The 12776-nt window shown below is 49.5% G+C and overlaps 1 protein-coding gene across 2 annotated transcripts in view; it reads left to right on the top strand.

Moving 5' to 3' along the window:
* The first annotated feature begins 4715 nt into the window (after positions 1-4715).
* The window catches only part of ACVR1B (activin A receptor type 1B), a 133383-nt gene continuing 125322 nt past the window's right edge, over positions 4716-12776 (top strand). The window contains exon 1 of one of the 2 annotated variants that reach the window (XM_063952783.1): positions 4716-4912. In XM_063952783.1, coding sequence (XP_063808853.1) covers positions 4837-4912 — 76 coding nt within the window. In that variant the 5' untranslated portion in view covers positions 4716-4836. Of the gene's footprint in view, positions 4913-5036; positions 5057-12776 lie in introns of those variants that run through there. The other variant, XM_063952784.1, reaches the window with a different exon arrangement.

Here is a 12776-nt window from a genome sequence, read left to right as displayed (position 1 = left end):
TGTATGTTTGCCAGCCAAGGTGTTTTTATTGCTGCTCAGGGCGCCCCCCCCCCCCAGCGCCCTGCACCCTCAGTGACTGCAGTGTGAGGTGTGTATGAGGAGCAATGGCGCACAGCTGCAGTGCTGTGCGCTACCTTGGTGAAGACTGATGTCTTCTGCCGCCGATTTTCCGGACCTCTTCTTGCTTCTGGCTTTGTAAGGGGGCCGGCGGCGCGGCTCTGGGACCAGACTCCGAGGCTGGGCCTGTGTTCGGTCCCTCTGGAGCTAATGGTGTCCAGTAGCCAAGAAGCCCAAGCTGGCTGCAAGCAGGCAGGTTCGCTTCTTCTCCCCTTAGTCCCTCGATGCAGTGAGCCTGTTGCCAGCAGGTCTCACTGAAAATAAAAAACCTAGGGGGTCATTCCGAGTTGTTCGCTCGCAAGCTGCTTTTAGCAGCTTTGCACACGCTAAGCCGCCGCCTACTGGGAGTGAATCTTAGCTTAGCAAAATTGCGAACGAAAGATTCGCAATATTGCGAAAAGACTTCTCTGTGCAGTTTCTGAGTAGCTCGAGACTTACTCTGCCAGTGCGATCAGTTCAGTGCTTGTCGTTCCTGGTTTGACGTCACAAACACACCCAGCGTTCGCCCAGACACTCCTCTGTTTCTCCAGCCCCTCCCGCGTTTTTCCCAGAAACGGTAGCGTTTTTTCACACACTCCCATAAAACGGCCAGTTTCCGCCCAGAAACACCCACTTCCTGTCAATCACATTACGATCACCAGAACGAAGAAAAAACCTCGTAATGCCGTGAGTAAAATACCTACCTGCATAGCAAATTTACTTGGCGCAGTCGCACTGCGGACATTGCGCATGCGCATTAGCGACTAATCGCTCCGTTGCGAGAAAAAAATAACGAGCGAACAACTCGGAATGACCCCCACTGTACGCCCACTTTCACGCCCATGTCGGAGCATTGCGAAGTCTCGCCTCCGCCACGCCCACGCCACTCCTCGTTTTCGTTTGCCAGTTACGGCTTTTTTTTTTCAGAGTAATTTTGCACAGTTGTCGTACGTATGTACTCGCGCATGCGTAATCACGCATTTGCGCATGCGCAGATACTTACATTTCGTACATTTGCGTTGCGATGACTCTTAGCGATCAACTCGGAATGAGGGCCCTAAAACTAAACTTTCACTAAGAAGCTCAGGAGAGCCCCTAGTGTGCACCCTTCTCGGCCGGGCACAAAAATCTAACTGAGGCTTGGAGGAGGGTCATAGGGGGAGGAGCCAGTGCACACCAGGTAGTCCTAAAGCTTTACTTTTGTGCCCAGTCTCCTGCGGAGCCGCTATTCCCCATGGTCCTTACGGATTTCCCAGCATCCACTAGGACGTCAGAGAAATAAAAGCACCAAATTATTTGTGCCCCCCCGTTTAGCTCCCTTTTACTTGTGAGAAGCTTGGAGGTCCGGGCCAGCGTTCTCTGCAGCGGCTGTGGAGAGAAGAAAATGGCGCTGGTGAGCTGTGCGGCTAAGCCCCGCCCCTTCCCGGCGCGCTTCAGTACCGCTCAAATTTGAATTATTTATACTGGCGGGGGTCTTATATATGGTGCCCGGGCACCGAATATGGCTTTTACCAGTTCCAAAGACCTCAGTAACTGCTGCCCATGGTGCCCCCCCCCCCCAGCGCCCTGCACCCTGTAAGTGCCGTTGGTGGTGTGTGTGGGAGCATGGAGCTCCGTTACTGAAGTCTTCTGCCGTCTGAAGTCTTTGGTTCTTCTAATACTCACCCGGCTTCTGTCTTCTGTGAGGGGGGTGACGGCGCGGCTCCGGGAGCTAATGGTGTCCAGTAGCCTAAGAAGCAGAGCCCTTAACTAAGCAGAAGTAGGTCTGACTTCTCTACCCTCAGTCCCTCGATGCAGGGAGCCTGTAGCCAGCAGTTCTCCCTGAAAATAAAAAACCTAACAAAAGTATTTTTCCAGAGAAACTCAGTAGAGCTCCCCTAGTGTGTGTCCAGTCACTCCTGGGCACAAAGTCTAACTGAGGTCTGGGGGAGGGGCATAGAGGGAGGAGCCAGTTCACACCCAGTCAAAGTCTTTTTAGTGTGCCCAAGCTCCTGCGGATCCCATCTATACCCCATGGTCCTTTTGGAGTCCCCAGCATCCTCTAGGACGTAAGACAAACACCTAATAAATTCCTATGATTAAAAAATCTCTGTGCAGACGTGACCACCATGGATGTGATTCTGAGACGCACTCGCATACAACTTTTTATGCAGCCACATTTAGTGATCTTTCGTTTACTGCGCATGCGTTCTTGGCTACATACATATCTTTGCAAATATACGCACAGTTGCATGGATCATAACCATTTCTAAGGTATGAAATAAATGCCTTATAAATGGACATTAACAATATGAACACATGCAAGAGAACCGTCTCATGGCTGTGTGGCCAGTTACCCACTCCGCATCTCCTGCGCCTAGCGTAGAGTGGGTATAGGCCCAAATGATGATAATGACTGCTGTGCTCGCATACAGAAAAGTTTGCTGTGCGATTGTGTATAGCTGCATCAGCATTCCATTCACATTCAGAACGTGGCCATATTCTGGACTAAGTGCCACTCAGAATCAGTCCTCATACATCAGTCTCCCAACTTTCAATGCCCTTAGAAATGTCTATCTACAATCCAGTAGAATCTGCTTTGGCATTAATAAACAGTTTATAATAAGTGGATGGGGCAATCTGATGTTCTCCAGCTTTTGTAGAACTACAACTCCGAGCATGTCCTCCTTCATCATCACTGGTACACAGTATTTATTATTATCCTTTATTTATATGGCGCCACAAGGGTTCCGCAGCGCCCAATTACAGAGTACATAAACAAATAATCAAACAAGAAAACAGCAACTTACAGTTGACGACAATATAGGACAAGTACAGGGTAAATAAACATAGCTACATCAGCAGATGACACTGGAATAAGTATCAGGTGGCAGAAGACTGCTGGATTTGGTGCAGTTGAAGATTATTAAAGTAAGAAAAGGGTAAGCACATGAGGGAAGAGGGCCCTGCTCGTGAGAGCTTACATTCTAACGGGGAGGGGTAGACAGATGGGGTACATAGAGAGCGTGGAACAGAGGTTTAGGATGAGATTTGGCTGGGTTTGGTGTAGAAGTGGGTCTTGAGAGCCCGTTTGAAGTTTTGTAGAGAGGTGGAGAGTCTGAGGGGGAGAGGTAGGGAATTCCAGAGAAGTGGTGCAGCGCGTGAAAAATCTTGGAGGTAGGAGTGGGAGGAAGTAATCCGTAAGCAGGAGAGTCGGCGAGCATTAGCAGAGCGAAGAGGACGGGTGGGAGTGTAAAGCGAGATAAGATCAGAGATGTAGATGGGAGAGGAGTGGGTGAGGGCTTTGTAAGCAAGTGTGAGAAGCTTGAAATGGATTCTGAAAGGGAAGGGGAGCCAGTGAAGGTCTAGTAAGAGAGGAGAGGTGGACGTAGTACGTTTGGTGAGGAAAATGAGCCGGGCAGCAGCATTGAGGATAGATTGGAGTGGAGAGAGGTATTTGTCAGGAATGCCAGTCAGGAGGAGATTACAGTAGTCCAGTCTGGAGATGACCAGTGAGTGGATAAGAGTCTTAGTAGCATCCTGGGTCAGAAAGGGTCTGATCCTGGAAATATTTTTTAGATGAAAACGGCAGGTTTGTGAGAGGCGCTGAATGTGAGGTTTGAAGGAGAGGGAGAAGTCAAGGATTACTCCAAGACAGCGCACTTGGGGGGTAGAGGAGATAGTAGTGCCATCAATAGATAATGAGATTGTAGGAGGTGAGGTTATGCGGGAGGGTGGGAAGATAATCAGCTCAGTCTTAGATATGTTAAGTTTAAGGAAAGCGCTGGGACATCCAGGAAGAGATAGCAGAGAGACAGTTGGAGATACGAGTGAGGAGAGTAGGGGAGAGGTCTGGAGAGGAAAGATAGATTTGAGTGTCATCAGCATAAAGATGATATTGGAAACCAAAAGAACTAATGAGCTTACCTAGTGAGGACGTATAGAGAGAGAAGAGGACCAAGGACAGAACCTTGGGGTACCCCTACAGTTAGTGGAAGTGAGGGGGAGGTGGAGTCATGAGAGGAGACAGAGAATGAACGGTTAGAAAGTATCCGGAAAAGACATCATTCTAACATCACATATCTCCAAATTCCTCTCCAACCCAGAGGACTAGTGATGTGCAGCCCCTACTTGGTGGCACCCGGCCATTGCCTAGTAACAGCACCAGAGATCACCCCTCTGACAAGCACAGCAGTGGCCATGCTGCTCCCAGGCGGCTGCGTGACGGGATAAAGTTGCGGAGCAGCTAGAGAGAGCGGGGAACTCTGCATGACTGACTTCAGTGCTCTCCCTGAGGGTAGAGCGGCTCGTCGCTGCCATGGAGGGTGGCCTCAGGCGCCCCTGTGCAGGAGACTCGGGCATGTGTCTATTTGCATGCCAGGCCCAGACAGCCAGGCGCTCCGCTGAATGCCGGCAGACAGCCAGCGCCTCATGATGCGGGACGCGGCCCCTTTAAGGCGCGCGCCGCACTCCGACGAGCACGCGCGTCTCCCCGAGTCGAAACAAAAGATGCCTCGTGCGACGTCACTCGGGCACGTTCCGCCCACCGGTAGCGGGGGGTGTGGTGTGTCAGGTGACCAATCACTACATGCATGTTCCCCCTGTCGTGATGGGCGGGGCGCGGTGCTGGCGAGGCGTGGAACGCAGACTTTGCGTTCCACAGGGGGAAGGAGGCCGAGCCGTGCGGCGCGCTCCCGTAGTGCTGCTCTGTCTGGATCGCCTGTGGTCGCGCAGTTAGTGGTCGCTGTGCGCTGGGTTGCTATGGCGGGCGTGCTGGCCTTCTTCGTCGTCACCATCAACGTCCTTTTACTCGGTGGCGGCCCCGGTGTGACGAACGGTGAGTGATGTGGGCATTGTGCGCGACTCCGGGATACAGAGCAGTCTTGAATCCGGGGAGAACGGGAGGAGGAGCAGGGTGCAGAAAGCGAGGAAGGGGAGGTGGTTACCGACATACACACTGTGTTGTGTACAGTGCAGACAGGTGCGACTAAGCGGGCATAGGGGGGAGAGGGCAGTGCATGGGTGTGCTGGAGGGCATGGGGCAGTGCATGGTGGGGGTAGGGGGTGCAGGTTGTGTACTGTACTTGTTGTGTTCCAGTATTGCAAGGTGAGTGCTTGCAGCTGTGGGTGAGGGTAGTGTGTATGGGGAGGTGAGCACTCCATGCTCAGTGATAGGGATCAGTGTGTATGTATGTACTTCAGTAATTATAGGTAGCATTCAGTGTCTATGGGGAAGTGAAGAACCCATTATCTGTAGACAAGGATCAGTGTATATGTGCAGGTGAGCACTCCAGGCTTTGTTGTTAGGGATCTGTGTATATGTGCAGGTGAGCACTCCAGGCTTTGTTGTTAGGGATCTGTGTATATGGGAGGGTGAGCACTGCTGGTCTGGGTCAGCATGAGTGGAGAGATGGGTTAGTACCCCAGCTACCTGTGGCTAGGGACCAGTGTCTATTTACTGTAGAAGTGATCTGTCAAGGTTCTGGTGATAATGGGTCACTATGTATGGGTGAGTACTCCGGGTCCTGTTTGGGACCCGTGTGTAATGGGGACGTGAGTACTCCAGCCCGATGATGCACCAAATCTGTATACATTGTAGGTGGTTTAATGAAAACAGTGGGTGGTAAATAAAGTGTGATGTGCTCTTTGCCGTAACTGTGTTAAACGGGATCCGGTCTGAAGATCCACAGTATCTAGGTCGACAATGTTTAGGTCGACCACTATAGGTCGACAGTCACTAGGTCGACATGGATGGAAGGTCGACAGGGTCGACATGTGCTAGGTCGACAGGTCTAAAGGTCGACATGAGTTTTTCACATTTTTTTTTCTTTTTTTGAATTTTTTCATACTTAACGATCCACGTGGACTACGATTGGAACGGTAAAGTGTGCCGAGCGAAGGCACCATGCCCGAAGCATGGCGAGCGAAGCGGTGCACTAATTTGGGATCCCGGTCACTCTACGAAGAAAACGACACCAAAAAACCCCCAAAACCTCATGTCGACCTTTAGACCTGTTGACCTAGCACATGTCGACCTAGAAACCCTGTCGACCTTCCATCCATGTCGACCTAGTGACTGTCGACCTAGATACTGTCGATTTGATGAACCACACCCGTGTTAAACATGGACCTGTTTGCTTTTTGTAGAGAAGGCCAGGAGCTAACAGGGCAATCATATACGCCCGGGGCAGACAACCTCTGGTAGTCCTGCTGCTGTGGAACGAACATCCCAGCATGCTCTGCCACAGTTTTACCATGCCGTAATGCCAAAACTTTGCCTAGGCATGCTCGGATGTAGTGTCCCACAACAGCTGGAGTGCCTTAGGTTTTCTGTCACTGATATACACCATATAAACAAAATGTATTGGTTTCTGTTTGCAGAAATAAACTTGTGTTCTCTGCTTAGCACATTGGGGGTGATGTGGGTTTGGTTGCACATTAAGTAATCACGCAAAATACAGATGTTTGGTGCTTTGCATATCTGCCAGATCTATACTGCTCTTGTGATGTACGGCTCTTGGGTCATGGGATGCTTTATGGCTACAGTCTACAGCTGTTTGGGGGCAGGGAGGGAGCAGCGACACCTGCCATTTCACAAAATGGAGACTTATTGCCTCCATTTTGTGGGAGTGCCAGGGTCTCCGCCTTCTGACAGAGATTTCCTTACCTCAAGGATTGAACTATGGCAGCCAATCTGCGTGACCTTAATGTTCACTCAGCCAGCTGATGGTGTAGCAAGTGATCCGATGCTGCGTCCTCTAACGCAGCACCAGTGCAGGACGCAGCTACTGATACCAGACGCCTCCTGCTGCATTAACATCTGTGCATCACTGCTACTGCACCCGAAGCACCCCCATTGTCACTGTTGTTATATGGTAGATTGCTTATAGTTTCATTTTGTTAGACCATGGGGGGATTTCAATTGCAGGTGATAACTCGTTTTCTTGGAAAGTTTTCACTTGTTGTGCAAAGTGGTTATCGGCCACTTCGATTGCAGGTGAAGTTAATACGCGATAATTCTCCACCGATTTTAATGCAGTTTCATTTTCACGACTTGCAAGGTTGGGGGAAATCCCTATTTTAAGTTAAAAATGGTGGGACTTTGTTCAGAACCTCTGTGGCGTTGTATGAATGGGGCGGGTGGATGGGGTTGCTGTATGAATGGGGCAAGTGGATGGTGTTGCTGTATGGATGGGGTTGCTGTATGAATGGGGCAAGTGGATGGTGTTGCTGTATGGATGGGGTTGCTGTATGAATGGGGCGGGTGGATGGGGTTGCTGTATGAATGGGGCGGGTGGATGGGGTTGCTGTATGAATGGGGCGGGTGGATGGGGTTGCTGTATGAATGGGGCGGGTGGATGGGGTTGCTGTATGAATGGGACGGGTGGATGGGGTTGCTGTGTGAATGGGACGCCTGGGTGGGGGCGCTGTGTGAATGGGACGGGTGAATGGGGTTGCTGTATGAATGGGACTGGTGGGTGGGGGAGCTGTATGAATGGGACGGGTGTTTTTAAGAATGCAGGTGGGTGTTATGTGTCTTTTGAAGATTTTCTAAAAGTGGCTTAAAATTTATACTTATGGACACTTTTATGAACCCCTAATTTAAGTAGAACATTTATTTTGCAGGAAGCTCTTGTTTTCTGCAAAGTACATTTTTTTTTCTCATTTTTTAACTGTTTTAGAAAAATGCATGTAACGGCCATTTGACACAATTTGAGAAACCCAAATACTTTTTAAGTACAGTAATAGACTTCTATATTGTTATCCAATATTAGTCTTTTTTGGGGTACATTCAGATTTCCCCTTTTTCTCTTGTATACTTATATATTTACACATGTAAAACCAGCAAGAATTATCAGGTGAAATACTCAACACCCATTTTCTGATTGTATTGCATGATTAGTTAGCGCCAGTGAAAATCCCTATTGTCTGCAATTGACTTCCCCACACTATTGTTGCATATATCCATTTTTTAAATGGTTTTTATAATATTTTTATTTATCCGCCACACTAATTAGTTTTGTTGAGTTCTAAATACCACTTTAGGTTATGGTTAAGAAGTCTTTTAAATGATAAAATAAAATGGGATTCTCAAAATTACCCCCAAAAAGTGAATTTCTTACTGTAAATGAACATAGAGTGAATCCTTTCTCTCTTTCTGTGCTGTTCTTTACTTTTTTCAAGCAGAATTTGATTATTGGTTTCCGTATACTTCATGACCAGAATATGCTGGGTTGGTGAAGCTGCTAATGACGCGGCAGGGGCGGCGCTGGGAGATCACATGATCTCCCAGCGCCGCCCTCCCATAGACTGTGAACGGTAGCCATGTCGCCTCGATGCGGCTCCCGTTCACACTACACAGCTTACCGGGTTGAACACGTGTTCAACCCGGCAAGCTACCCAGGTAGGATTCCCGGATCACTTGATTCGGGAATTTGCAGGGGGACTCTTTTCCACTAGGGAAAAACACGGGTACATGCGTGCCCCCGCGCATTTACCCGTGTTTTAAAAGCTAGTGGAAAAGGGGTACTAGCTTTCCATTATGGTGTCTTTTACTAGTTGGGTCACTGCTGTATTTAGCATGAAATGCATTAAACAATGCACTAATGGGAAAGAAATGTGCACAGACAAATAAAACTACTATTTATTATGTACAGACACATACACAGTATTGCTTGCAAACATGTCAGTTTGTTATACTTTTGTATATATATGGCAGTGTGTAGTCATCAACCTCTGAAGGTATTTTTTTTTCTTCTTTTGGGCTTTATCAGTTTTTCCAACATTTAAGATATACAGCTAGCTAATAATATCAGTTTGACTAACTATTGTTGAGAGGGTTGATAGGTTTAGACTTATTTGCAAATGTATTTTTCTCTAACGTCCTAGAGGATGCTGGGACTCCGTAAGGACCATGCGGAATAGACGGGCTCTGCAGGAGGCATGGGCACTTTAAGAAAGACTTTGGACTCTGGGTGTGCACTGGCTCCTCCCTCTATGCCCCTCCTCCAGACCCCAGTTTTAGACTGTGCCCAGAGGACAATGGGTGCACTGCAGGGAGCTCTCCTGAGTTTCCTGCTTAGAAAGCCTTTTTGTTAAATTTTTTCTCTTTTTCAGGGAGCACTGCTGGCAACAGGCTCCCTGCATCGAGGGACTGAGGAGAGAGGAGCAGACCTACTTAAATGATAGGCTCTGCTTCCTCGGCTACTGGACACCATTAGCTCCAGAGGGAGTGAACACAGGTTCGTCCTGGGCGTTCACCCCAGAGCCGCGCCGCCGTTCTCCTCACAGAGCCAGAAGAAACGAAGACAGAAGACGTCTCAGGCGGCAGAAGCCTCCGGTGCTTCACTAAGTTAACGCACAGCACCACAGCTGTGCGTCATTGCTCCCATACACCTCACACACTCCGGTCACTGTAAGGGTGCAGTGCGTAGGGGGGGCGCCCTGGGCAGCAATAAAACACATCTCCTATGGCAAAAGTCTATATACATGTACAGGTGGGCACTGTACATGTATATAAAAGAGCCCCCGCCATTTTTTAGTAAGTTTGAGCGGGACAGAAGCCCGCCGCTGAGGGGGCGGGGCTTCTCCCTCAGCCCTCACCAGCGCCATTTTCTCTCCACAGCACCGCTGAGAGGAAGCTCCCCGGACTCTCCCCTGCTTGACACACGGTGAAAGGGGGTTTTAAAGTAGAGGGGGGGGGGGGGCACATTATTGGCGTTTATACATTAAGCAGCGCTACTGGGTAAACAATCTGTGTTTTTCTCCAGGGTTATATAGCGCTGGGGTGTGTGCTGGCATACTCTCTCTCTGTCTCTCCAAGGGGCCTCAGGGGGGAACCTGTCTTCAGAAAAGAGATTCCCTGTGTGTGTGAAGTGTGTCGGTACGTGTGTGTCGACATGTTTGACGAGGAAGGCTCACCTAAGGAGGAGGGGGAGTGCATGATGGTCAGGTTGCCGTCGGCAACGCCGACACCGGACTGGGTGGATATGTGGAATGTCTTGAATGCAAATGTAAAGTTACTGTATAAACGATTTGACAAGGCTGAAGCTAGTGATCAGTCAGGTAGTCAGACCATGCCTGTCCCTGTGGCACCAGGACCTTCGGGGTCTCAAAAACGCACCATATCCCAGATCACTGACACAGATACCGACACAGATACTGACTCTAGTGTCGACTATGAGGATGCAAAATTACAGCCAAAGGTGGCGAAAGGTATTCGTTACATGATTATTGCCATTAAAGAGGTTTTGCATATCACTGAGGAACCCCCTGTCCCTGACACGAGGGTACACATGTATAAAGGGAAAAAGCCTGAGGTCACTTTTCCGTCCTCATTTGAACTAAGCGACTTGTGCGAAAAGGCTTGGGAATCTCCAGATAGGAGACTACAAGTTCCCAAAAGGACTCTTATGGCGTATCCCTTTCCACAAAAGGACAGGATACGATGGGAATCTTCTCCGAAGGTAGACAAGGCGCTGACACGCTTATCCAAGAAGGTGGCACTGCCTTCTCAGGATACAGCTTCCCTCAAGGATCCTGCTGATCGTAAGCAGGAGGTTACCATGAAGCACATTTACACACATTCCGGTACTATCCTTAGACCGGCTATGGCATCGGCCTGGGTGTGTAGTGCTGTCGCAGCATGGACAGATTCCTTATCTACGGAACTTGACACCCTAGATAAGGATGCCATTCTAATGACCCTAGAGCAGAGGTTCTCAAACTCGGTCCTCGGGGGCACACACAGTGCATGTTTTGCAGGTAACCCAGCAGGTGCACAGGTGTATTAATTACTCACTGACACATTTTAAAAGGTCCACAGGTGGAGCTAATTATTTCACTTGCGATTCTGTGAGGAGACCTGCAAAACATGCACTGTGTGTGCCCCCGAGGACCGAGTTTGAGAACCTCTGCCCTAGAGCATATCAAAGATGCTGCTTTATATATGAGGGATGCTCAAAGAGACATTTGTTTACTAAGCTCCAGAATAAATGCTATGTCTATTTATGCTAGGCGACTTCTGTGGACCCGACAGTGGACGGGGGATGTCGACTCAAAGCGGCATATGGAGTCGTTGCCTTACAAGGGGGAGGAGTTGTTTGGAGAAGGCCTCTCGGACCTTGTCTCTACTTCTACGGCCGGTAAATCGAATTTCTTACCTTATTGTCCCCCGCAGCATACTAAAAAGGCACCTCATTATCAAATGCAGTCCTTTCGTTCCAATAAAAGCAAGAAGGTACGGGGGTCGTCCTTCCTTGCCAGAGGAAAAGGCAAGGGAAAAAAGCTGCATGCAGCTAGTTCCCAGGAGCAGAAGTCCTCCCCTACATCTGCAAAGTCCACCGCATGACGCTGGGGCTTCCCGGGGGGAGTCAGCTCAAGTGGGGGCACGTCTTCGATTTTTCAGCCAGGTCTGGGTTCACTCATAGGTGGATCCCTGGGCTATAGAGATTGTTTCTCAGGGATACAGGCTGGAATTCGAAGACGTGCCTCCTCGCCGATTTTTCAAATCTGCTCTGCCAGCTTCCCCGTCAGAGAGGGAGTTAGTGTTGACTGCACTTCAAAAATTGTATCTTCAACAGGTGATGGTCAAAGTTCCTCTTCTCCAGCAAGGAAAGGGTTAAAGGGGTATTAATCAACCCTGTTTGTGGTCCCGAAACCGGACGGTTCGGTCAGGCCCATTTTGAATCTAAAATCCCTGAACTGGTACTTGAAAAAGTTCAAGTTCAAGATGGAATCGCTCAGAGCGGTCATCGCCAGCCTGGAGGGAGGGGGGGGGGGGAATTGGATGGTGTCCCTGGACATAAAGGATGCATACCTTCATGTTCCGATTTTCCCTCCTCACCTGGCGTTCCTGAGATTTGCAGTACAGGACTGTCATTACCAATTTCAGACGTTGCCGTTTGGGCTTTCCACAGCCCCGAGAATTTTCACCAAGGTAATGGTGGAAATTATGGTGCTCCTGCGCAAGCAGGGTGTCACAATTATCCCATACTTGGATGATCTCCTCATAAAGGCGAGATCTCGGGAGAAGTTGCTGGACAGTGTGTCGCTGTCAGTGAGGATGTTGCAGGGGCACGGCTGGATTCTCAATATACCGAAGTCCCAGCTAGTCCCTACAACGCGCCTGACCTTTCTGGGTCTGATTCTAGACACAGACCAGAAAAAGGTTTTTCTTCCGATGGAAAAGGTTCAGGAGCTCATAGCCCTGGTCAGGAACCTATTAAAGCTAAAAAAGGTTTCAGTGCATCACTGCACGCGTGTCCTGGGGAAGATGGTGGCATCGTACGAGGCCATCCCCTTCGGAAAGTTCCATGCGAGGACCTTTCAATGGGATCTACTGGACAAATGGTCCCGGTCCCATTTACAAATGCATCAGAGGATCACCCTGTCTCCCAGAGCCAGGGTATCTCTTCTGTGGTGGCTGCACAGTGCTCACCTCCTAGAAGGCCGCAGGTTCGGAATTCAGGACTGGATCCGGGTGACCTCGGAAGCAAGCCTCCGAGGTTTTGGAGCAGTCTCACTGGGAAGAAATTTCCAAGGTCTCTGGTGGAATCTAGAGACTTGTCTCCACATCAACGTCCTAGAGTTGAGGGCCATATACAACGCCCTACACCAGGCGGAGGCATTGTTTCGGGACAAACCGGTTCTGATTCAGTCAGACAATGTCACAGCAGTGGCTCATGTAAACCGCCAAGGCG

This window comes from Pseudophryne corroboree, chromosome 2, assembly GCF_028390025.1.
Source record: "Pseudophryne corroboree isolate aPseCor3 chromosome 2, aPseCor3.hap2, whole genome shotgun sequence".
Lineage (NCBI taxonomy): Eukaryota > Metazoa > Chordata > Amphibia > Anura > Myobatrachidae > Pseudophryne > Pseudophryne corroboree.
This window is presented reverse-complemented; position numbering and strand designations above follow the sequence as displayed.